The sequence below is a fragment of the Aethalodelphis obliquidens genome, unplaced genomic scaffold (genome assembly GCF_003676395.1).
Source record: "Aethalodelphis obliquidens isolate GAN/ISIS:26980383/991018 unplaced genomic scaffold, ASM367639v1 scaffold89, whole genome shotgun sequence".
Lineage (NCBI taxonomy): Eukaryota > Metazoa > Chordata > Mammalia > Artiodactyla > Delphinidae > Aethalodelphis > Aethalodelphis obliquidens.
The window spans coordinates 5,783,512-5,804,556 of NW_020838033.1; the positions used below are offsets into that span (position 1 = coordinate 5,783,512).

The window sequence follows — 21,045 nt, forward strand, 5'->3', positions numbered from 1 at the left end:
AAGACAGGACCAGCCTCAGATGTGACTGGGCTGGGGTGAGTGGAGAGGCAGGATCATGTATGGACCATAGGCTGCGGACTAGGCCCTGTGCCCACTGTGGGACCCTACGCGAGCCCCCTCCCCTCTCTGGACCCCATTTCTTATCTGCATAATTTCAGGGGGTTGAAACATTTGCCTGCCAAGGTTCGTTCTTTTTTCTACTGCAGGCGGGGGTGCACAGTGGCGGGAGTGATGGAAGGAGGGGCGGTGGGGGCCCCCTGGGTGAGCTGCCTTCTCTGGAATCCCCAGTCTTTCCCCTCAATACGCTTTGTCTCTGAGATTACAAAAGTTGTGTCCCCAACCCACACAAACACACACGCACACACACGCTAAACTTTTTAAATCTAGAGACTCAAAAGATGACAAACGCCCGGGCTGGAAGGCTGCTCCAACCCTTCCCTCCTCCCTTTTTACAGATGAGAAAACTGAGGCCCTGCTTTGGGATTTCCGGAGCCCGGGATTTCCCAGCCCTCCCACCCTCATCCTCCAGCCACTCCTGCGCCTCTTGCTCAGCACGGTCCGCGGCAGCTCCGCGGGGCCGCCGGCGAGGGCTGGCTGGGACTCCCGGGTGACCCGGCCATCGGGGCAGCTCCTGTGCTCGGCGCCAGCCCCGCCTCGCTGCCTGGGGCCCGGCCGCGGCCGCCGCCGCTGTGCACTCGCCGGGGAACTAGCCACCAAGGGCGGAGGCAGGGAGGGAGCGACCGAGGCTGGGAGGGGTGTTGGCGAGAGCTCGCGCGCTGTGTATGGTCTATCAGAGGCAGCTGACCTTTGAGGAGGAAATCGCTGCTCTCGGCTCCTTCCTGTAGTAACAGCCGCCGCCACCGCCTCCGCCGCCGCCAGGAGCCCGGGCCGGGAGCGAGCGTCAGCCCCGCAGCCGGACGGCTCTGCGCGACCAGGTGGGTGGCCCGGCCGCGCGTCCCCGGCGGCGCGCGCCCAGAGGGCGCCCCTGGCTGCTGCCCCGGCCCCCTCACCGCGCGACCCGGAGCCCGACGGCCGTAGGGGTGCAGGGGACGGTCCCCGGGACCGAGAGGGAGTTTCGGCGCAGCGCGCAGCGCAGACGAGAGACGAGGGACGCGGGACGCTGATGCAGGGAGGGGGCCGAGGGTGGACGCCATCCTCGCCGGCAGAGGGCAGGGGGCGCTGTCGGACTGGACAGTGGGAGACCTCGGGGCACAGCCTGGGGGACGCAGCCCAAGAGAGGGAGTGTCTGTCTCCTCAGCCCTCTCTCCTTAACCCCAGCCACGTGCTTACGGTGACAGAGCCGTCCGGTGGGAACCGTCGGTGGCTTGCCCAAACGTTGGGCTGGAATATCCCCCGTTCCCAGAAATGGGGACTCGGGGTTCGAAGCAGGGTGGGGGGATTCTTGCAGCCCTCCCCAGAGGGCCCGTGGGCCTCCGCCATCAAGTTTCTCTTTCAGTTTCTAGCTGTTCCCACCCCGGGGAAGCCCCGGTGGGGCGAGGGGAGAGGAAGAGGGGGAGGGCACCTGCCTTTCGGGAGCCCCTCCCCAAGCCTCAGCGGGTTCCTCGCTGGAGGGAAGGGCGGCCTTCCCCTCCGCACCCTCTCTCTTCCCGCACAGGAAAGCGTGTCTGTGGGAGGGGAGGGGCCGGGCCTGACCGCGGTCCAGGGATGGGTGGGCATGGCAGGGCCAGGGGCAGGCCCAGCCCTCGCCTCTAACAAGGAGGCGCCTCTTCAGCCCTCTGCTCGCGCTAGGTGAACGGACATGGCGGGCTGGATCCAGGCCCAACAGCTGCAGGGAGATGCGCTTCGCCAGATGCAGGTGCTGTATGGGCAGCACTTCCCCATCGAGGTCCGGCATTACTTAGCGCAGTGGATCGAGAGCCAGCCGTGGTAGGTGCCCCTGCCTGCCGCCATCCAGGCCCCTCGGCCTTTAGGTCTCCTCTTTGTGGTTTGGTGAGATTCTGGTCCTGTCTGTCCCGCTCTGTGCAGAAGGGAAGGTGTCCTTGGGAAAGGGGAACAGGGAAATGGGGGTCTGGGATTGGAGAGGGAATGTTTCTAGACTCTGGTGCCTGTGGAGCTGCCAGGAACAAGTCTTGTGGGCACGAGCCTTGGATTTCCACGTCCCTCTTGGTGCCTGACCTCCATGCCCAAGGAGGCGTCATAGTAGGCTTCTCTCTCCTGCCCTGCCCCAAGGGATGCCATCGACCTGGACAATCCCCAGGACCGACCCCAGGCCACCCAGCTCCTGGAGGGCCTGGTGCAGGAGCTGCAGAAGAAGGCTGAGCACCAAGTAGGGGAAGATGGGTTCTTACTGAAGATCAAGCTGGGGCACTACGCCACGCAGCTCCAGGTGGGTATGAGCTTGGGGCCACGAAGCTCCGGGTGGGCATGAGCTCTGGGCCATCTGCAGGGTGCGGTGTCCGCCTTCTCTTTCCAGCACCAGAACCCCTGGTTTTTTTCCTGGTTTGGCCACTGACTCACCGTATATCCCTGAACTTATCGGCAACCTTTCTGTGCTTCGATTTCCCCCACCCCCTCTTTCTAAATCAGACCTGTCAGATTCCCCTTAGCATATTATAAAGCAAGAGGTGGGGCGTGTTTGTCCCCAAGAGAAGGGGGCTGGGTGAAACTGCATTCTGGGCAGATCAAGCAGAAGGGATGGGGGTAGAGCAAGTCAAGATTCTGTTGTCAGAGAAAGGAATACTGACAGGTTCTAGAAATGAGGCAACGAGGCAGCCACACATCCCTCTTGCAGCTCTTTTAAAGGCTTTTCAAAGAGCTGCTGAAGTCGTGTGCAAGAGGAACAGAGTTGTCCTGGAGCCTTGAATTAAGGTTTTGGATGTAAGGTGTAGCTTCTCCTTCACCTGAGGATGCGGGGGGGAAGGAATATAGGGGAGAGAGGGAGTTTTGGTGGCAGCAGGAAAGGGGTGAGGGTGGTAATCGTAGTTGAGCATTTGTTGGAACTCACTTGAATATTTGGAGAGCCCTTGTTAAATACCAGCAGCAGGGCGCCAGAAGAATAAAAAGTCCATCCCAGAAGAGGCAGGAAACACGAGAAACTTGGTGGGAAAAGGGGAGCAAAATAGGAACCCAGGGCCAGGACTATAGTGGAAGTACCTTGACCTTGGCATTAGATGCCCTAATGAGTCATCTGCTCAGTCGTTTGCCTCTGGACAAGTACTTAATCTCTCTGAGCATCAGTTTTCTCATCTGTGAAATGAGGATAACAGTTTCTGCTTATGTCATAGGGTTTCTATGATGTCCAAGTCAAAGGCGATGGCAGATTGGAAGTGCTTTGTAAACTGTTTCTAATGCACTGCAAACCAAATATGAAGATCTGCTAGGGGAAATCAAGTCCAGGAGAGATAGAGGTTCTGGTGACAGTTCCTGAGGCTTCCCAGGGGAAGCTGAGGCAGGGGCTGGAGGAGAGGAAGGGGTGGGTGTGGCACTGCAATGGTCATGGTGGGAGCAGAGGATGGCCACTGACAGCTGCTGTTGGACTCTTTCAGAACACGTATGACCACTGCCCCATGGAGCTGGTGCGCTGCATCCGCCATATTCTGTACAATGAACAGAGGCTGGTCCGAGAAGCCAACAATGTGAGTGTCCCATGGGTTTGGGGAGAGGTTTTGGGAAGTCCTTCTACCTGCTTTTATATGTTTTATAAACACTGGCATGAGAAAGCACCAAAGAAATAAAAGACTTGGGCAAGTGTGAGAGGCAGTATCCCATGCAGGTGTAGACTGACACCCGACCCCCACTCCCCGGCTTCAGTCCCTGGCTCTACTACTTACTAGCTGTGTGACTTAAGCAAGTTACTTAACCTCTCTGAGCCGCTGTCTTTTTCTATTATAAATGAGGACAGTCACAGTATCTACCCTGTAGGGTTATTGTGTGATACTATGTGGGCAAAGGATGGACAAACACAAATGAAACAGAAAAGGAAGCCCTAAAAACACACATACACGTCAGGAGATGCAATCTATGTCAGTCAGTGATGGCATTACACATCACCAGGGGAAAGATTTGTCATTCAATAAATGGGGCTGGAGACAAAAGAAGAAATATCCTCCGGTGTGGTCTATGTGGGGAGGCAGAGCCGAGGTCTATGTCAGAAGAAGTAACCCGGCAAGCTCAGAGAAGCGAGGCCTAGCGAGGCAGAGCAGGGACTCGTCCCCCATGTTCTGAAATCATAAAGGCATCAGACATTGCTTGGACAATGGTACAAATGGTATATTATCTGCAATAAAGCAAAATGAATTGCATAAAATGATATCCCATAGGTAAAGACCACAGACTAGTGCCTGGAGCGAAGTCATATTTATTATTTACTTGTGGTGGAGACTGATTGCAAGAATTTGAGAGTTCATTCAGTAAACATTTATTCAGGTCTTGCTGTGCATCTGACACTGGACTAGGACGGGAAAAACAGATAAAGTCCTGGTCTCCACCTAAAGGGAATTCAGGCGATGATAGATTCTTTAGGTGTCAGCTGAGTGCGAAGCGGGCCTCTTTGGAAAAAGGATCCAACTCAGACTGGAGCAGGCTGGCTGGTGGAGGGGAGGGTGTCCTGAGGAAAAGGATGCCCGAACTACAGTGGGGAAAGAGGGAGGAAGGAGGCAGGATGAGTTTTCTAGTCAAAAATAACAGCAGTATATGTGAGGGCAGGAAGGCGCGAGCCACCTTATGACATTCGAAGAACTGTTAAGTGTTCAGTGCTACTGGGGAGAAGGGAGCCAACTGGGCAGAAGCCAGGTCACAGAGGGTCAACTGGTACAACTCTTGACTTGGTGCAATTACAGAGCTATCTGTAAATGTACAAATGAGTTCGGCTGCAATTAAGAAATACATGCCTACGATGCAGGTCATGGTTGGGGGGAAATAAGTGTTCTCCCAGTCATCAAGCTGTTCTTCAACACCTCTGGTGTCCTGGGCCTTGGGGATTTTGTGGTGCACAAGACAGACAAGGTCCTAGGCCTTAAGGAGTTCACATCCTAGTACAGGGAGGCAGACAAGAAAGAACATGCAGGCTTCCCTGGTGGCGCAGTGGTTAAGAATCCGCCTGCCAATGCAGGGGACACGGGTTCGAGCTCTGGTCCGGGAAGATCCCACCTGCCGCGGAACAACTAAGCCCGTGAGCCACAACTACTGAGCCTGCGCTCTAGAGCCCGTGCTCTGCAACAAGAGAAGCCACGACAATGAGAAGCCCGCATACCGCAAGGAAGAGTAGCCCCCGCTTGCCTCAACTAGAGAAAGCCCATGAGCAGCAACGAAGATCCAACACAGCCAAAAATAAAAACAAATTAATAAATAAATTTAAAAAAAGAAAGAAAGGGGCTTCCCTGGTGGCGCAGTGGTTGAGAGTCCACCTGCCGATGTAGGGGACGCGGGTTCGTGCCCCGGTTCCGGGAGGATCCCACATGCCGCGGAGCGGCTAGGCCCGTGAGCCATGGCCGCTGAGCCTGCGCGTCCGGAGCCTGTGCTCCGCAATGGGAGAGGCCACAACAGTGAGAGGCCCGCGTACCTCAAAAAAAAAAAAAGAAAAAAGAAAGAAAGAACATGCAAGAAAAAGACACCTTCGGTAAGGGAGGTCCTATTTTAAATTGGCTCGTCAGAGAGGGTCACTCTGAAAAGGTGCCAGTGGAAGCGCCCGCAGGAAGGTTTGGTGCCGGAATGTTCCAGGTGATGGAACAACAAATACAAAGGCGCTGAGGCAGGAACACGCTTATGTATTCAGGAACAGAAAGCAGCGGGTGTGCTTGGGCAGCAGTGGTGCTGCGGGTAGGGTAGGCAGAGGCTATCGGCTAGGGCTGTGGAGGGTGTGGAAGGAGTTTGGATTTTATTCTGAGAGCAGGTCATTGGAAAGGCCCTAAAGACTTGGTTGAAGGAATAGATCCACCCAGGGCAGTTCAATGACTGGATCCACAAAGCCCTTGTGGATGCCTCCCCTGTCACTTCACTTGGGGTCTCCAGGATGCCACCTGTGAGCGGTTCACCCTCTTCCCTCAGTCACAAGAAGGTCTCGAGTGAGGACACAGATGATGTGTGTTCACACAGCCTTGTCCCCCACTGTGTCGCCAGCACCTAGCACAGGTGGCATTGGGTCAATGAGTGACTGTGAAATGAGGGGTCATCATCATTAGTAGGAAAACCCAGGTAACTCCTGGGACATGTTGAATTCTAGTCTCTCCAGAGAGAACCCAGATGGACCCTGGGTGGGATACTCTGGTGGAGGTTAGAACTGCAATAGAAGTTTCTTCCATGCTTTATGAAGATGCCATAGTCTGCCAGGTCACCTGTTTCTCTTCCTCTACCCCCATTCTGGCAAATGACTCTCCTTCTGACTCAAAGTACCCTTCCTTCTTATTCTAGATCTGGCATCTGGTGTCTGTAGTATTGGCGTTCCCCAGGGCCTGAGGTTTTCTGCCATCCTCACTGCCCAGTTTACTGCTGCCCACACTCTCCCCTGATATGTCTCCAGGGTAGTTCTTCTTCTGGGATCCTGGTTGATGCCATGTCCCAGAAACACCTTCAGATCAACCAGACACTTGAGGAGCTGCGACTGGTCACACAGGACACAGAGAATGAGCTGAAGAAGCTGCAGCAGACTCAAGAGTACTTCATCATCCAGTATCAAGAGAGCCTAAGGATCCAGGGTAAGGCTGCTGTAGGAGGGCAGCGTGTGTCTGGGGGACGGGAGTGAGACCACTTTGTGAACTCCTGCAGGGTTGGGGCTAGATCCACGTCTGTCTCCCCAGAACCTTATCCAAAGCTTGGGAGGAGTAACGTTCCCAGTGATGGAGCCCGTGCTATGGGCCAAGCTCCAGGCTAAAACCTTTGCATGCATTATTCACTACAACCTTTACAACAGCCCTAAAAAATAGGTAGTTGTATTATTCCTGTTTTGCAGATGATAAAACTGATGTTCAAAGAGAACACGTAATTTGGCTTGGGTTTCTTTAAATTTATTTTCTTTATTTTTGGCTGCATTGGGTCTTCGTTGCTGCGCGTGGGCTTTTCTCTAGTTGCAGAGAGTGGGGCTACTCTTCGTTGTGGTGCGCAGGCTTCTCATTGCAGTGGCTTCTCTTGTTGTGGAGCACGGGCTGTAGGTGCACAGGCTTCAGTAGTTGTGGCACACGGGCTCAGTAGTTGTGGCTCAAGGGCTCTAGAGCGCAGGTTCAGTAGTTGTGGCGCATGGGCTTAGTTGCTTGGGCTTGAACCCATGTCCCCCGCATTGGCAGGCGGATTCTTAACAACGGTGCCACCAGAGAAGCCCTGGCCTGGGTTTCTTGCAAGTTGCAGAACTGGATCTTAACTAGAGATATGTCATAAAATCACTATATTTTAACCAATATTCAGTGAATATTTCAATGAATGAATCAATGAAAGAATGAATATGGACAAAGTGTTCCCCAGTCAAAGGGAGGACTTAGGTTGGGAGTCCCCTGGTTGAACCAGGCTGGGGAGAGGTGGAACTCCAGGAATACCCCTTCTTGAGCCTAATAGGAGGTAAAGATGGGAGGAGGAGGTGACAGTGGAAAATTCTCCTGTCTCCTAGGTCTATAACTTGCTAGTGACTGCCATGATAAGGGTGTAGGGAAAGAAAAATTAACTCAGAAGAAATTCACCCCAGGTACACTTTTAAGAGTCTTGAAATGTGGCTCATCTTCCTTCACTTCAAATTGACCCCAGAGCTGTACCACCCCATTCTAGTGAGAACAAGAAGTATCAAACTGCCTTTTCCTTCGCTCTTCTATTTTTGGTGTCCTAAGGTAGAACCATAGGTCATTGATTTTAGACCTTGCTTCTTTTCTAATGTATATATTCAGAGCTATCAATTTCCCTCTCATCAGTGCTTTAGCTGCATCTCATCATTTTGGATATGCTGTATGCTCATTATCATTCGATTTGAAATACTATCTAATTTCTCTTCTGATTATTTTACCCATATACTATTTAGAAGTATATTGTTTAATTTCCAAATATTTTGTGTTTTTCTAGATGTCATATCATTATTGATTTCATTTTCATTTCATTGTTAAATTCCACTGTTGTCAGAGAACATACTCTATATGATCTCTTCTTGTAAATGTATTGAGACTTGTTCTATGCCCCAGCATATGCTCTGTGTTGGTGAAGGTATTTTGTGGACTTGAATGTATGTTCTGAAGTTGTTTTATTTTAAGATAGCAATAATAAATTCAATAATGTTAACATATATAACATAATATATGATGTTAACATAATAAAGTTAAAAAAACCCACACCAAATTTAGTGAGTAGAGTGGCATTGCTTTACATTTTTGCAAATCTCTTTAATGTTAGGCTTAATAGGAGATAGCTGGAGCTGGCTTTCAATCTGTTGTAACATCACATATCTTGTAACCTCTAGAAAACTCTGCTGTGTGCTTATAAGTGAATAAGAGAAAAAAAGGTAAATAAGGTCCTATGACTTTATGAAAATAGTTCTGGCTTGGTGGACCTCCTATAAGGGTCTTAGGAACCCTTCAGGGATCCCTGGTTCACACTTTAAGAATCACTGATATATCTTTATTGATTTTTTTGCCTAATTGTTCTATCAGATGCTGAAAGAGAGGTATCAAAATCTCCTATAGTATTGTGTAATTTTCCAATTATTTATGTAAATATTTCTTTTATGTATTTTTGAAGCTTTGTTATTAGATGCATATACATTGAGAATTATTATATCATTCTGATTGATTGACACCTTAATACTTATGGAATATCTTTCTTGAGCTCTGGTAACACTCTTTGCCTTGAAGTCTACTTTATCAGATACTAGTATTACTCCTCCAGCCTTCTTATTCTATTTTTAAATAGAAACATATTTTTATCCATGCTTTTTAAAATTTGAAATGTAGACAGCATATAGTTGAGTCCAGCTTTTTTATTTATTCTGACAATCTTTGCTTTTAATTAAGGTGTTTAGTCCATTAATATTTAATGTAATAGCAATTGAGGTCCCCATGTTAATATTTATTTTGTTTTGTCCCTTTTCAGTATTTGTTCCTCTGTTCTTCCTTTTAATTGTTTAAATTTTTTTAAGATTCTATTTTAATTTAACTACTTAAGCTTTCCTCCTACCTTGCCCTGTCAGTGTTTTCTGTACCCTGAGACTAGCACATTGCCTGAATGATAGCAGCTGTTGAGTAAATGTTGGGGGACAATTCTAGCAGCTCTTCTTCAGATCTGAATCCATCCCAGACTGACCCGAAAGAAAGGAAGGCCCTCCTGCTACATTAGGGAGCAGGACATTTCAGGCTATGCTTTCTACCCAAGGCCGTTGACTGGTTGACAGTATTGATGATCCTATTCTGGGGTTTTCTGTTTCCTACTTGTGAGGTTGGGTTTCGATTCTGGTTTGGGTTTGTCCCCATCGTGCAATGTCAGTTCAGTCTCATTGATCAAGTGCACCCATCAGAAACACAGACTACTGATCCGTGTGTGCAAGGGAAGTCTCAGCTCCCTCCAGTGGAGCAGACAGTTGCCTCAAGTGTCCTGGCGTCCTTCCCAGAAGCTTCTCCAATTTGCCAGGAGAGACCTAAGTGGGTCACTTGCATAAGGAGGCTGGGCCTGGTGTTGGGATCCCCACCACCTCCCTGTGGGCGGCAGGATCCCGAGGTGGCTCTCCAGATTCTTCTGCTGTGTTCCTTACCTGCTCCATCCCCCGCAGTCATGTGAGAGCCATGTTTCTAAGTTCTCTTCTAGTTCTGGGCCTTCCTGGCTGTCTAGGGTTGCGTTAGTGTGTCCTTAGTTGCTTTTGTGCGTCCGTAGGGCAGGGCCTCGGTCAGTGTGACATGGCCCTCAGAGGCCTGCCAGGAACTTGACCAAGACCTGCTGACTGACGCTCTCATCTTCTTGACTCAGCCCCAGTAAGGACCGTGGGACGTTCCAAAAGCCTATTGGTGGGGGTAGGAATGCCAGCATCTAGGATGGTGATTGCCTGTGGAGGGAGGGATGGGGATGCCGGCAGGGGAGGGTGTACAGGTGCTTAACTGTGGAAATGTTTACTTTCTTAAGCTGGCTTCTTGATACACAGGTGTTCCTTGTATCGTCCTTTCTATCAATACTTGCCTAGGTCTTAAGTATTATATAACAGATTTTTTGAAAAGGCCTCGTCAGTGAGGCCTCGTTACCTTATTCCTGCCATCGATGAGATGCCTGACAGCTGGTGTGGAGAGAAGCTGCCTCCCTCTCTTGAGGGAATCTTGCTGCTTTCGTGTCCCCAGTGGCCCTGGACGCTCTGTCTCCCTCCCTCTTCCGGCTGGTCTGCTGAGCTCACAGTGACCCAACCTGGACAAACATGTTAGGCCCCTTCAGCACCTGGAGAAACACCCCCCTACCCCCACCCCCCCGCTTCCCCGAGGAGAGGCTGCTGCGCTCAGCCCCGCGGAGCAGGGCCTTCCCGATGCGGCTTTGTCCTGAGAGCTGCTCCATCAGCCTTTAATCCCGTCCTGTAACCCACTGACCGTGAGGACTGACTCTCACCTGGAGCTGATGGTGCCAGGCAGCTTCCTGAGTATTTAATGCATCATTGCTTATTTAACGTCACAGCAGCCACTGAGGCAGGTGCCGTGATTCTCCCATTTTACACCTGGGGAAGCTGAGGCATGGGAGAGTGAGGTGATTTGTCCGAGTTCACCCGCCTTTTAAACGGCGAGGACACACTTCAGACCAGGCAGGGTGGCTCTAAGCCGGACCCCGCGTGGGGAGAGGAGGGCTGGGCGGGCAGGGAGGCCATGGGCTGGCTCCTCCTCAGCTGTACTCCTAGCTTCCGTCTCCCCACTCCCCAAGGGGAGCTCAGAGTCGGGGGGCCAGGGGACGGAGCCCACTCATCTTTGGGCGCCATGGCTGTGGAACCCTGACTGGCCACTTGTCAGCTGTGTCCCCTCCAGGGTTTTGCCTCCAGAACAGGTGAGTGCAGTTCTGCCGGGCTCCCTGCTGGACCCGGGGAGGTCATGGTCGTGGGTGTCCTGTCCCCTCCTCCAGCTCAGTTTGCCCAGCTGGCCCAGCTGAACCCCCAGGAGCGTCTGAGCCGGGAGACGGCCCTCCAGCAGAAGCAGGTGTCCCTGGAGGCCTGGCTGCAGCGCGAGGCCCAGACACTGCAGCAGTACCGCGTGGTGAGTGGGCTCTGCATCCCTCCCCTCCCGGGTGTGGACCTTAGGGAGGGAGAGAGCCAGGAGGAGAGCGGGACCCAGCAGAGCAGGAGGCCAGAGCCTTCCCCTCTGTGTGGGCACGCAGGGCAGAGCGGGTCGGCAAGGGGTGAGGGGAGGCCCTGCGGGGTGTTCTGAGAGCCCAGAAGGGCCGCTCCCCTCACCCGCCCTGCAGGAGCTGGCCGAGAAGCACCAGAAGACCCTGCAGCTGCTGCGGAAGCAGCAGACCATCATTCTGGATGACGAGCTGATCCAGTGGAAGCGGCGGCAGCAGCTGGCGGGGAACGGAGGGCCCCCCGAGGGCAGCCTGGACGTGCTACAATCCTGGTAGTGGGTGTGGGGGGCCAGGCGGGGGCGGCAGGGGCTCAGCGTGGCGCCACCGGCTGCTGTCCTGCTCCTGTGTTTCCGTGAGCAGCCGGCTCCCTCTGTCGGGGCACAGGTCTCATTTCACCAGTGGTCTGGTTCCTGATGCAGACTTTGGTGCCCCCGTCCTGTGCCACCTTCCCCGGGAGGGGCGTCCCTGGGTGAGGGAGTGGGGTGGGGCCAGGTGTGCAGAGCGACGCTCAGGCTGGTTGGATCCAAGTCAGGGTCGCTCCTCCTGTGAGTTTCTTTGTGTTTCTGGAAGGCAGGGCAGCCGTGCTCTGCTCAGTGGACAGGCCGGGCGGCTAAGGCGCCGAGGCTTCCTGGGGTGGAGCTGGGTCTGGGCCTTCTCCGCAGCCTGGGAGCCTTCTGGCTCCTGGCCTGGAGGAAGGGGGTGAAGGCTTTGTCCTTCCCTTTGGCCTCGGGGCTCCCGTGCAGGTGTGAGAAGTTGGCGGAGATCATCTGGCAGAACCGGCAGCAGATCCGCAGAGCTGAGCACCTCTGCCAGCAGCTGCCCATCCCCGGCCCCGTGGAGGAGATGCTGGCTGAGGTCAACGCCACCATCACAGACATCATCTCAGCCCTGGTGACCAGGTGATTGCTGCCTCTTGGCCTCGCCCAGGCCCCATCCGGTTGGCCTGGGTCGCGGGCAGCAGGGTCTTTACAGACAGGGCGCTCTGGCTTGAACCCTTCCGTTTGTGCCTCACACCCTCATCCCATCCCCCTCTGTCGCCTGTTGCTGTGGCCTCTTGCGGTTCACCTTGCCCAGTTTCTCTCGTGGACGCTGTATGGGCTTGTTCCCCCCATTTCAGCTGTTGAGTTCATCTCACTGCCTCCCCTCCTGCCAGCTCCCCCGACTCGCAGTGGCCCCCCCGGGACCGGGGGCTGTGCCACAAGCCCTTCCTTCGCCTGCTGTGCCCCGCGCAAGGCGGCCTCGCCACGCGGAGGGAGGGACTGGAGCGCCGTCCCCTGAGGCGTCACCTGGTCACTTGTGTCCCCGCAGCACGTTCATCATCGAGAAGCAGCCCCCTCAGGTCCTGAAGACCCAGACCAAGTTCGCAGCCACCGTGCGCCTGCTGGTGGGCGGGAAGCTGAACGTGCACATGAACCCCCCCCAGGTGAAGGCAACCATCATCAGTGAGCAGCAGGCCAAGTCGCTGCTCAAGAACGAGAACACCCGCAAGTACGTTGCCCTGCTCCCGTCTGCCCCTCCCTCAGCTCAGCCTCTGTTCTACAGCAGGCGTCCTGGGTGATGGGGACAGCATGGCCTCCCCCTCCGAAACCCTTTGTCCTGCATTGCGATGTGGCCCCGTGTCGCTCCAGTTCACTCTGTCTGTCCTGGCGTACACTTCGCACACATAGTAAATCAAAAAGGATTTCGCTGCTGGGTGTCCCAGGACCTGTGCTGAGCACTGAGACACAGCTGTGATCCACACAGAACTTGGTCCTGTCCCTGCCCAACCTCGAGACAGAAAATTAAAATAAAGCAATATCACAGCGCCTGCAGTACATGGGTAGTCAAGGAGGGCCTTTCTGAGGATATATTTGAGTGGAGACCTGAATGAGAAGGTCAAGAGTGTTTGGGGAGGGCTTCCCTGGTGGGGCAGTGGTTGAGAGTCCGCCTGCCGATGCAGGGGATGCGGGTTCGTGCCCCAGTCCGGGAGGATCCTGCGTGCCGCAGAGCGGCTGGGCCCGTGAGCCATGGCCGCTGAGCCTGCACGTCCGGAGCCTGTGCTCCGCAACGGGAGAGGCCACAACAATGAGAGGCCCGCGTACCGCAAAAAAAATAAAAAAAGAGTGTTTGTGGAGATAGGAAGGGCAAGTACAGAAGTCCCGAGGCAGGCACTGAGCGTACGTGTTCAGCAAACAGACAAGGCAGTGGGCTCGCTTGTCCTGAGTGAGGCCAGGGAGGTGGGCAGGGGTTGATCTCGGGAATCTTTGTAGGCTGTGGTCATGATTTTTATCTCAGGTGCGCTAGAAACTGCCGAAGGCCCCCACATCAATCTTAAATTTATTTATTTGTTTATTCATTCATTTATTTATTTATTGGCTGCGTTGGGTCTTTGTTGCTGCCCGCAGGCTTTCTCTTGTCGCTGCGAGCAGGGGCTGCTCTTCGCTGCGGTGCGCAGGCCTCTCATTGCGGTGGCTTCTCTTTGCTGCGGAGCATGGGCTCTAGGCACGTTGCTTCAGTAGTCGTGGCACGTGGGCTCAGTAGCTGTGGCTCGGGGGCTCAGTAGTCCCCACATCAATCTTGATACCCAAGGAGTTTTAGTGATAGAGACACAGGCCCCACCCTTGGAGACCTTGCTCAGGTGCTCTCAGATTGATGAGAAAGTGAGCCCGGGGACACTCGGAGAAATGCTCTTAGGGGAGGGGCAGGGGCTGCTGGCAGGGCTTTCTGGAGAAGTCTGGGCCCAGGGTGCAGACAGGGTGGTGCTCCTGGCCTGGGCCCAGTAGAGATGGGTTCTTCCCTGCTTCGCAGTGAGTGCAGCGGAGAGATCTTGAACAACTGTTGTGTGATGGAGTATCACCAGGCCACAGGCACCCTCAGCGCTCACTTCAGGAACATGGTGAGGACTGGGCCCCGCCCACGGAGGGAGGCCTGCCCAGAGCCGAGTCCTCTAACCGGCGGCTTTCTCCTCGTTCCCCTCTGACCTCCGGCAGTCGCTGAAGAGGATCAAGCGCGCTGACCGGCGAGGCGCGGAGTCCGTGACAGAGGAGAAGTTCACGGTCCTGTTTGAGTCTCAGTTCAGTGTTGGCAGCAATGAGCTTGTGTTTCAGGTGAAGGTGAGACCCGGCTCCCCGTCTCCTTGCGGGCTGCCCGGCTGGCTTGGGAAAGCCAGAGACTTGAATCCTCACACAGGCTCAGTCCAGTTACCCCGTGATGCTCTCAGAAAACCTAATGTCACCCTGCTGGTGTCCATTTGCGAGGTTTTAAGCCCGCACCAGCCCGCAGAGTTTAGGCAATGGGCCAAGAAGAAGTGTGTTGTGTTTTTTGTTTGTTTTTGGTTTAGTTTTGCTGGGAGGGGCTTGAGGAATGAGGGTTGGGGGTCTCCCCCAAGAGGAGGGCAAGACGGTGGTCATATGCCCTCACCCCTCATTCCCTGGATTCCCGTAGACCCTGTCCCTTCCTGTGGTTGTCATTGTTCATGGCAGCCAGGACCACAATGCTACTGCCACCGTGCTATGGGACAATGCCTTTGCTGAGCCGGTGAGTCCCCATGAGACCCTCACCTCGGCCCCTCGGAGCTTCCCAGGGTCAGCCCCAACCCCAGGGCCCCTGCTGAGTGGTCTTCCCCAACCCTAGGGCCAGACCAGAGGTCGGGGGCAGCTGGTGTGAACAGCCTGCCCTCGGCATGTCCTAGGCTCTGTCTGGGCTCTGGGTCAAGGGACTGGGGTCTCCTAGGTCTGTGAGCGTGGTCTTGGGGTTCTGGTCCCTGATCTCTCTCCCCAGGGTCCTGGTCTGGGTCTCCATCCCTGTATGCCCACCCCTCTGCCCCTGCCCCCAGCCTTTCTTTCCCTTGCATTTTTGTCCCCTTTTCTGGACCTTTCTCAGTCCCCTCTATCTCTTGGTATCTGTGTCTGTGTGTGTGTAAATATCTCCTACTCCCTCAATCTGCCTTTTTTTCCTTTCTTCTCTCCCCTTCAGGGCAGGGTGCCGTTTGCAGTGCCTGACAAAGTCCTGTGGCCGCAGCTGTGCGAGGCGCTCAACATGAAATTCAAGGCCGAAGTGCAGAGCAACCGGGGCCTGACCAAGGAGAACCTCGTGTTCCTGGCGCAGAAGCTCTTCAACAGCGGTAGCAGCCACCTCGAGGACTACAACGGCATGTCCGTGTCCTGGTCCCAGTTCAACAGGGTGAGGGACGCCGCCCGCTGCCTGCCTGGGACCACCCTGCCACCCTTCCCCCACCTCACGCACAGGTTACTGCCCCTGGTCAGTGGCCCCCCTCTACCCCCATCCCCCCTCTTCTACAACCAGGAGAGACGGGGGCTAGTACCCCAAGGAACGCAGGCAGCCATGAGAGCCGAAGCAGGACGATGGAAGGAACCCGGAGCTGGGCGTCAGGGTCCCTGGGCTCTAGCCTTCGATGTGTTACCTAACTGGCCAGGCCCCTTCCCTCCTCTGTGCTGCGCTTTGCCCATCTGTAAAGTGAAGGGGCCGGGCAGGAATCACTTTGGAGGTCTCACCCAGCTTGGACAATTCTTTGCACCTCCAGCCCCCACCCCGTGGGGTTGTCCCGGACCCCTGTGTCTGCGAGGCAAGAGGCCAGTGTACTCTCTGGTTCCCTAGGATATGAGCAGGGGCTGTGGCAGTTTGCTGGAGTGTGGGGCAAGTCGGATGAGGAACTGGGAGAAGGTCTGGGTGAGGACAAGAGGGCACTGAGTGTTCCCTGAACCACCCGTGACGACGGGGGCACAAGCCCTGACTGGGGGTTTCCTGGGGACTCTCAGGAGAACTTGCCAGGCTGGAACTACACCTTCTGGCAGTGGTTCGATGGGGTCATGGAGGTGCTGAAGAAACATCACAAGCCCCATTGGAATGACGGGTGAGAGGAATGGGGTCTGGGAGGTCATGGGCTCAGGGGACAGTGGCTGCTGCCAGCAGTGACACTGTATGCTTGATGCACCCAGGGCCATCCTAGGTTTTGTGAATAAGCAACAGGCCCATGACCTGCTCATCAACAAGCCCGACGGCACCTTCTTGTTGCGCTTTAGCGACTCAGAAATAGGGGGCATCACCATTGCCTGGAAGTTTGACTCTCGTGAGTTCCCTACGTGCCCACACTCTAGCCCCAGTGGCCCTGTCTTCCATTTCCTCGTTGCCTATCCTCCATCAGGCCTGCATCCTTAGAAGGTATCCGGTGGGAGACACGGGAACTGAGCTTGGAGGGTGGGAGGAGTGTTGCTCAGAAGCACTTTCCCTCTCTGTTGTTTTCCACTGGGGAGAACCTAAAATCATTGGCCTCCTGGACTCCAGAACTGCCGGGCGAGTCCTTCTCTGCCCTGACCCAGCCTTGTTGGTATCTGCTTGCCCGTGGTCATTTCATTGCCCTATGCCGAGGAGCACAGGGGTGGGGTCGCCGTGCAGGCTAGTAAAAGTCCTGATGTCTCTGCAAGCCTGCCCTGAAGCCCCACAGCTCTGATCCTCCTCCCCAGGGTGGTGGGTTGTGGGAATGAGCTTGGCCTTTTCACAGCTGACCGTAACCTGTGGAATCTGAAGCCGTTCACCACGCGGGATTTCTCCATCCGGTCCCTGGCCGACCGGCTGGGGGACCTGAGCTATCTCATCTACGTGTTTCCTGACCGGCCCAAGGATGAGGTCTTCTCCAAGTACTATACTCCTGTGCTCGGTGCGTACTGCCCAGACACTCCCGGGGCTAGGCAGTGGGGACGCCCCAAGAAGAGCCGAGGGGCCGTTTCCCCTGTGGGTGTTTGTCGGTGGGATGGTGCAAGGCACGTGCAGAGGATTTCAGGGCTCACAACTGAAGAAAAGGAAAGCAAAACCTCTGACCCAGCTTTCTTCCCTGCAAAGCAAAACACTGAGTGGGACTCACTTCTGTGCCCTTGGAGGAAGAGGCTGCAGTGCTGGGGGAGGAGCCGTAATGCAAACCCACAGATAGTGCATGACTCCCATCTTGATCAGCTGCCCTCACTACTCTCCACCCTCAAACCTACCCTCAAGTTGAGGGTAGGAAGCAAAATGAGACAAGCCAGGGCCTGGGTGGTGTTTATTGTCAGCGGGTGTTTATTGGGAATCTGTGGGAAATTTCATCCCTGCTGAGGCCGCATGGCAATGTAGGGGGAGGCAGACTGCATAGGTGGGTTTCCACTCCCCTGGGAGCTCCCAGAGACTTCAGTTCTCATCACTGTTCTCCCCCCGCCCTCTGCAGCTAAAGCAGTGGACGGATACGTGAAGCCACAGATCAAGCAAGTGGTCCCTGAGTAAGTGTCCCGGGTCCAGCTCTGGTCTCCTGCTGCTTCTCTTCTCCTCTCACCACCCGCCCCCCCGCCCCGCACCTGGCTCTCCTCACCCCTCACCGCCGCCCCTCCTGGGGAGGGAGCTGGGCTTGGTCACCAGGGCGTCGGTACCCAGGGCCCCGCTCCTGCAGCCAGGGCCCCAGGCTCAGCGGGCACTCTGTCCTTCCGCACCTGAAAAAGACACGAAGGTGGCCCCCGAGCCCCTCGCCGCTGAGGCTGTGCTCTGCTTCCTCTCGCAGGTTTGTGAGCGCCTCTGCGGACTCTGCCGGGAGCAGTGCCACCTACATGGACCAGGCCCCCTCCCCAGCCGTGTGCCCCCAGGCTCATTATAACATGTACCCACAGAAGTAGGTTGTGTTCTCCTGGGGCTCCGTGGGGAGGAACTGGGCACTTGGCCTCAGGCTGGGCACCAGAGGGCTGGTGGGCAAGGAACCCAGAGCTCCTCTAGGTCTGAGACCACCCAGGCCAGGCCGGGCTCTGGCACATGCCCAGGTGCAGGGTGGGTGAGATCAGCCAATGAAAAGCATAGAGCATTTTGAAACTACACGTAGCAGGGTCCTTGCCCTGGTGCTGACTAGCTGTGTGACCTTGGGGAAATTACTGAGCCTCTCTGATGCTCAGTCTCCTCATCTGTAAAATGGAGTCAAAAAGACCTACTACGTGGGACTGGGGTCAGGATTAAGTGAGAGAGTGCGGGTAGAGTATTTAGCACAGATGAGACTGTTATAAGGGCTTGATACAGGGTAGCTACGGATGGGGTAGTTGTTCTTAGGAGCTGTGTGGGAACAGGGTGTCAATTGCTCCTCTCTGGAGTTCCCAGAGAAGAGAATTAATTCTCTTCCAAGCTGTGGGTGGCCTGCTGCCGTAGGACGACCGCAGGCTTGGGAGTCACAAAGACCGGAATTCCAATCCTGACTCCACCAGCCAACCAGGTGGCCCTGAACAAGTTTCCTAGCATGATTGAGTCTCAGTTTCTTCCTCTATAAAGTGGAGTAAATACCTGCCTTATGGGTGGCTGTGAGGGTTGGTGTAACGTGGTTGGAAGGCCCAAGCCTTCATAGGTGCTCAGTGAATGGTGCCTGGGGTTTCACGGGCAGCTCATTCACCCAACTACCTCATTCCCCTGAGATCGCTCGATGAGGTTGTCAGCGACGAGACTAGAACTGGGGTGTCTCCCGACAAGCCAGTGACTGACTTATTCAACTTGGGGTGTGAGAGTCTAGCCAGAGCGGGTCCTGCTCCCATGAGCCTCTGGTCTGAGTGGGGAGCAGGCTGGACGCTGTCCCCCAGGAGCTTGGGGCTGTGAGGCATGCCAGCTCCCTCTGACGTCCCTCTCTCTCTACCAGCCCTGACCCCGTCCTCGACCAGGATGGAGAATTCGACCTGGATGAGACCATGGATGTGGCCCGGCATGTGGAGGAACTCTTACGACGCCCTATGGACAGTCTGGACCCCCGCCTCTCCCCGCCTACTGGGCTCTTCACCTCTGCCAGAGGCTCGCTCTCGTGAATGTTTGTTTGAACCCTGCACTTCTCTTTGGAAGCGTGCAGGGTTCATATTCATTGTGATTTTGTTTCTGTATCGCTGTGCATATTGATGCCTTTGCCGGCAGCACGTGTCCACATGCATATGCGCACGTTTGTGTACAAGGTGTGCCTGCCTCGCCTTTGCAGTCCTAGGTATGTGGCTGCCTTTTTCTTCAGATGGAGGCATTCCAAGAGCCCACTGGGTCTGTCTGTTGTGGAAGAGACTGAGCTGCTTCTGTAGTTGCAGGTATGCGGGGCAGGCAAACCTATTCCTGCCAGAGCCTTTGTCTGCTCAGTAGCTATTTGAATGGAATGATTCAAGAAGGGAAAGGAGACAGGTAACGTCTCTAAGCTCAAGTTTTACTCCTGAGTTAGATGCTTTGCCTCCCAAGTGTGTGTGCATATATATATATACGTGCATCTGCTCTCGTACAGAGCAACATACGTGTTGGTCTCTTGGTTCTTCCCCTCAGGATGGAGGTTGGAAGAATCAAGAGACCAGTTCTGAGTGATATTTTATACTTTATCTAATGACTATGGACTCCAGGCTTTTTGTGAACTGAGAGCTAATCTAGGCCATCCGCGGTCATGTCCCTAACACGGCAGAAACGGGTCTTTTGCGTCGGGCCTATCAGAGCTGCTGTGAGGATGGAGTTTCTTGGCCTCTTGGTCCCCAGCCAGGGGGCTCCAGCTTCAAGTGTATAATGCTGCTGCCCACATTCCTGCTCTTTCCATCCCATATCCCCTTCCCTCCATCTGGCCCCAGCCTTCTTTCCTCACCTCTCTATCTGCAACCTTGCTTACTTATGGAAGAGGTGGGGGTGGGGAGTGGGGGAGGGACTGGTCGAGGATGTGGTGAACAGGAGGCCCAGGACTTGCAGTGTTGGTCCCCTAACCCCTCCTGGAAAATCCCTGCAGCAAGAGGCAGCACCAGGGGCTTGCAGCTCACCTGTGGAGTTTGGAGGGCGGGGTAAAAGCTGTTCGAGGCCCACTCTGCTGGGAGGTGGAACCTGGAATAGGCCTCATCGCAGTTGCATAACTGGCTGTGGTCTGCGAAGGCCTCGCTCCCAACCTCACATGCTCCTCCCTCTGAAGCTGCCACACGCAGCCAGGGCAGCTGACAGTGGAAGGAGTCCCAGAACGAGTCCCAGGTTGAAACGTCTCTCAAGGAAGGTGGGGACGGGAAGCATTTGTACAAAGGCTACACATTTGTGTAAACAGTGTTTTTGAATAAAATATTTTTTTTCATAAATTTGCTGGAATGGCTCCTGGGTCGTGGGGACCGCTGGAGTCGTTTTGTTCCTCTCCTCCCGCGCAGCTGGTGCTGTAAGGTGTAGCTTGAAGTTGCCAGTCGGCTCCCATTTCTGTGGTTTTAAGGGTGCCATCCCCACCCCAATACTTTCGGTGCCTCTCAGACTAGAGAACTTGAGGTCTTGGGAAAAGATGGGGCAGGAATTACCGGGGGCAGGGGAGAACTTTGGTCCCTGCCTCTCCTTATCAGCTGCTGCTATAAGCAGTCTCCAAGGTGGCAGCTGGGCGCCAGCGCCCAGACCATTCTCAACCCCTCTGGATGGAAGATGGAGGGGGAAGCTGCAGGAGCCTCACAACGGTCCTTCCTCCCCTGGCCTCTTCCCAGAGGCCAGCAGGTGGCACCATCCCCCTGTTCCTGCGTTTTCAAACGGTCGGCCTGAGCCTGGGAGGGAGGCTGGGGCGAGAGGACAGTCTCCCCATTTGGCCCCATTGGCATCGGGGATCCAGGGGCTGTCGCCGAGGGCCGGGGCGGGGGCGGGGAACAAGAGCCTATGACAAGGTTTCTTCAGGGCTCAAAGCGAGGGAAGAAGGGCTCGCAGCCCGCCGGGACCGGCGCAGGGGCCCGGCGCGGGGCTGGCGGGGGTGGGCGGGAGGGGAGGCAGCCGCCGAGCCGGGAGCGCGCTAATCTGGAGCTGCATCTCTGCAGGGGGAGGCGGCGCGTATCTCCCGCACCGGCTCGTCTCCATGGTGTTCGGCGC

At 55.1% G+C, this 21,045-nt stretch overlaps 1 protein-coding gene across 4 annotated transcripts; it reads left to right on the forward strand.

Annotated features, from left to right (window-relative positions):
* Window positions 1–587: 587 nt before the first annotated feature.
* Window positions 588–20,288, forward strand: LOC113613813 (signal transducer and activator of transcription 5A). 4 transcript variants are annotated; one of them, XM_027094828.1, is made up of 19 exons: window positions 595–935; window positions 1,733–1,887; window positions 2,191–2,347; window positions 3,507–3,596; window positions 6,479–6,653; window positions 11,008–11,138; window positions 11,347–11,498; window positions 11,970–12,125; window positions 12,535–12,714; window positions 14,014–14,101; window positions 14,196–14,312; window positions 14,650–14,742; window positions 15,181–15,387; window positions 15,984–16,078; window positions 16,164–16,294; window positions 16,727–16,882; window positions 17,423–17,474; window positions 17,750–17,857; window positions 18,857–20,288. In XM_027094828.1, the coding sequence occupies exons 2-19, from the start codon at window positions 1,760–1,762 to the stop codon at window positions 19,017–19,019; spliced, it is 2,379 nt and encodes a 792-aa protein (XP_026950629.1). In that variant the 5' UTR covers window positions 595–935; window positions 1,733–1,759; the 3' UTR covers window positions 19,020–20,288. The 4 variants fall into 4 exon arrangements, with proteins under 4 accessions (XP_026950630.1, XP_026950629.1, XP_026950626.1 ...); XM_027094825.1 differs by having other exon boundaries at window positions 596–935; window positions 14,196–14,318; XM_027094826.1 differs by having other exon boundaries at window positions 596–935; window positions 1,750–1,887; window positions 14,196–14,318.
* Window positions 20,289–21,045: the final 757 nt, after the last annotated feature.

Bases quoted from the DNA above. Each gene is read 5' to 3' on its own strand.
- LOC113613813 (XM_027094825.1), top strand. From the start codon at position 1,760: ATGGCGGGCTGGATCCAGGCCCAACAGCTGCAGGGAGATGCGCTTCGC. The intron at 11,139-11,346 runs GTGAGTGGGCTC...CCCGCCCTGCAG, and splicing joins CACTGCAGCAGTACCGCGTG to GAGCTGGCCGAGAAGCACCA. The intron at 14,319-14,649 runs GTGAGACCCGGC...GGATTCCCGTAG, and splicing joins AGCTTGTGTTTCAGGTGAAG to ACCCTGTCCCTTCCTGTGGT.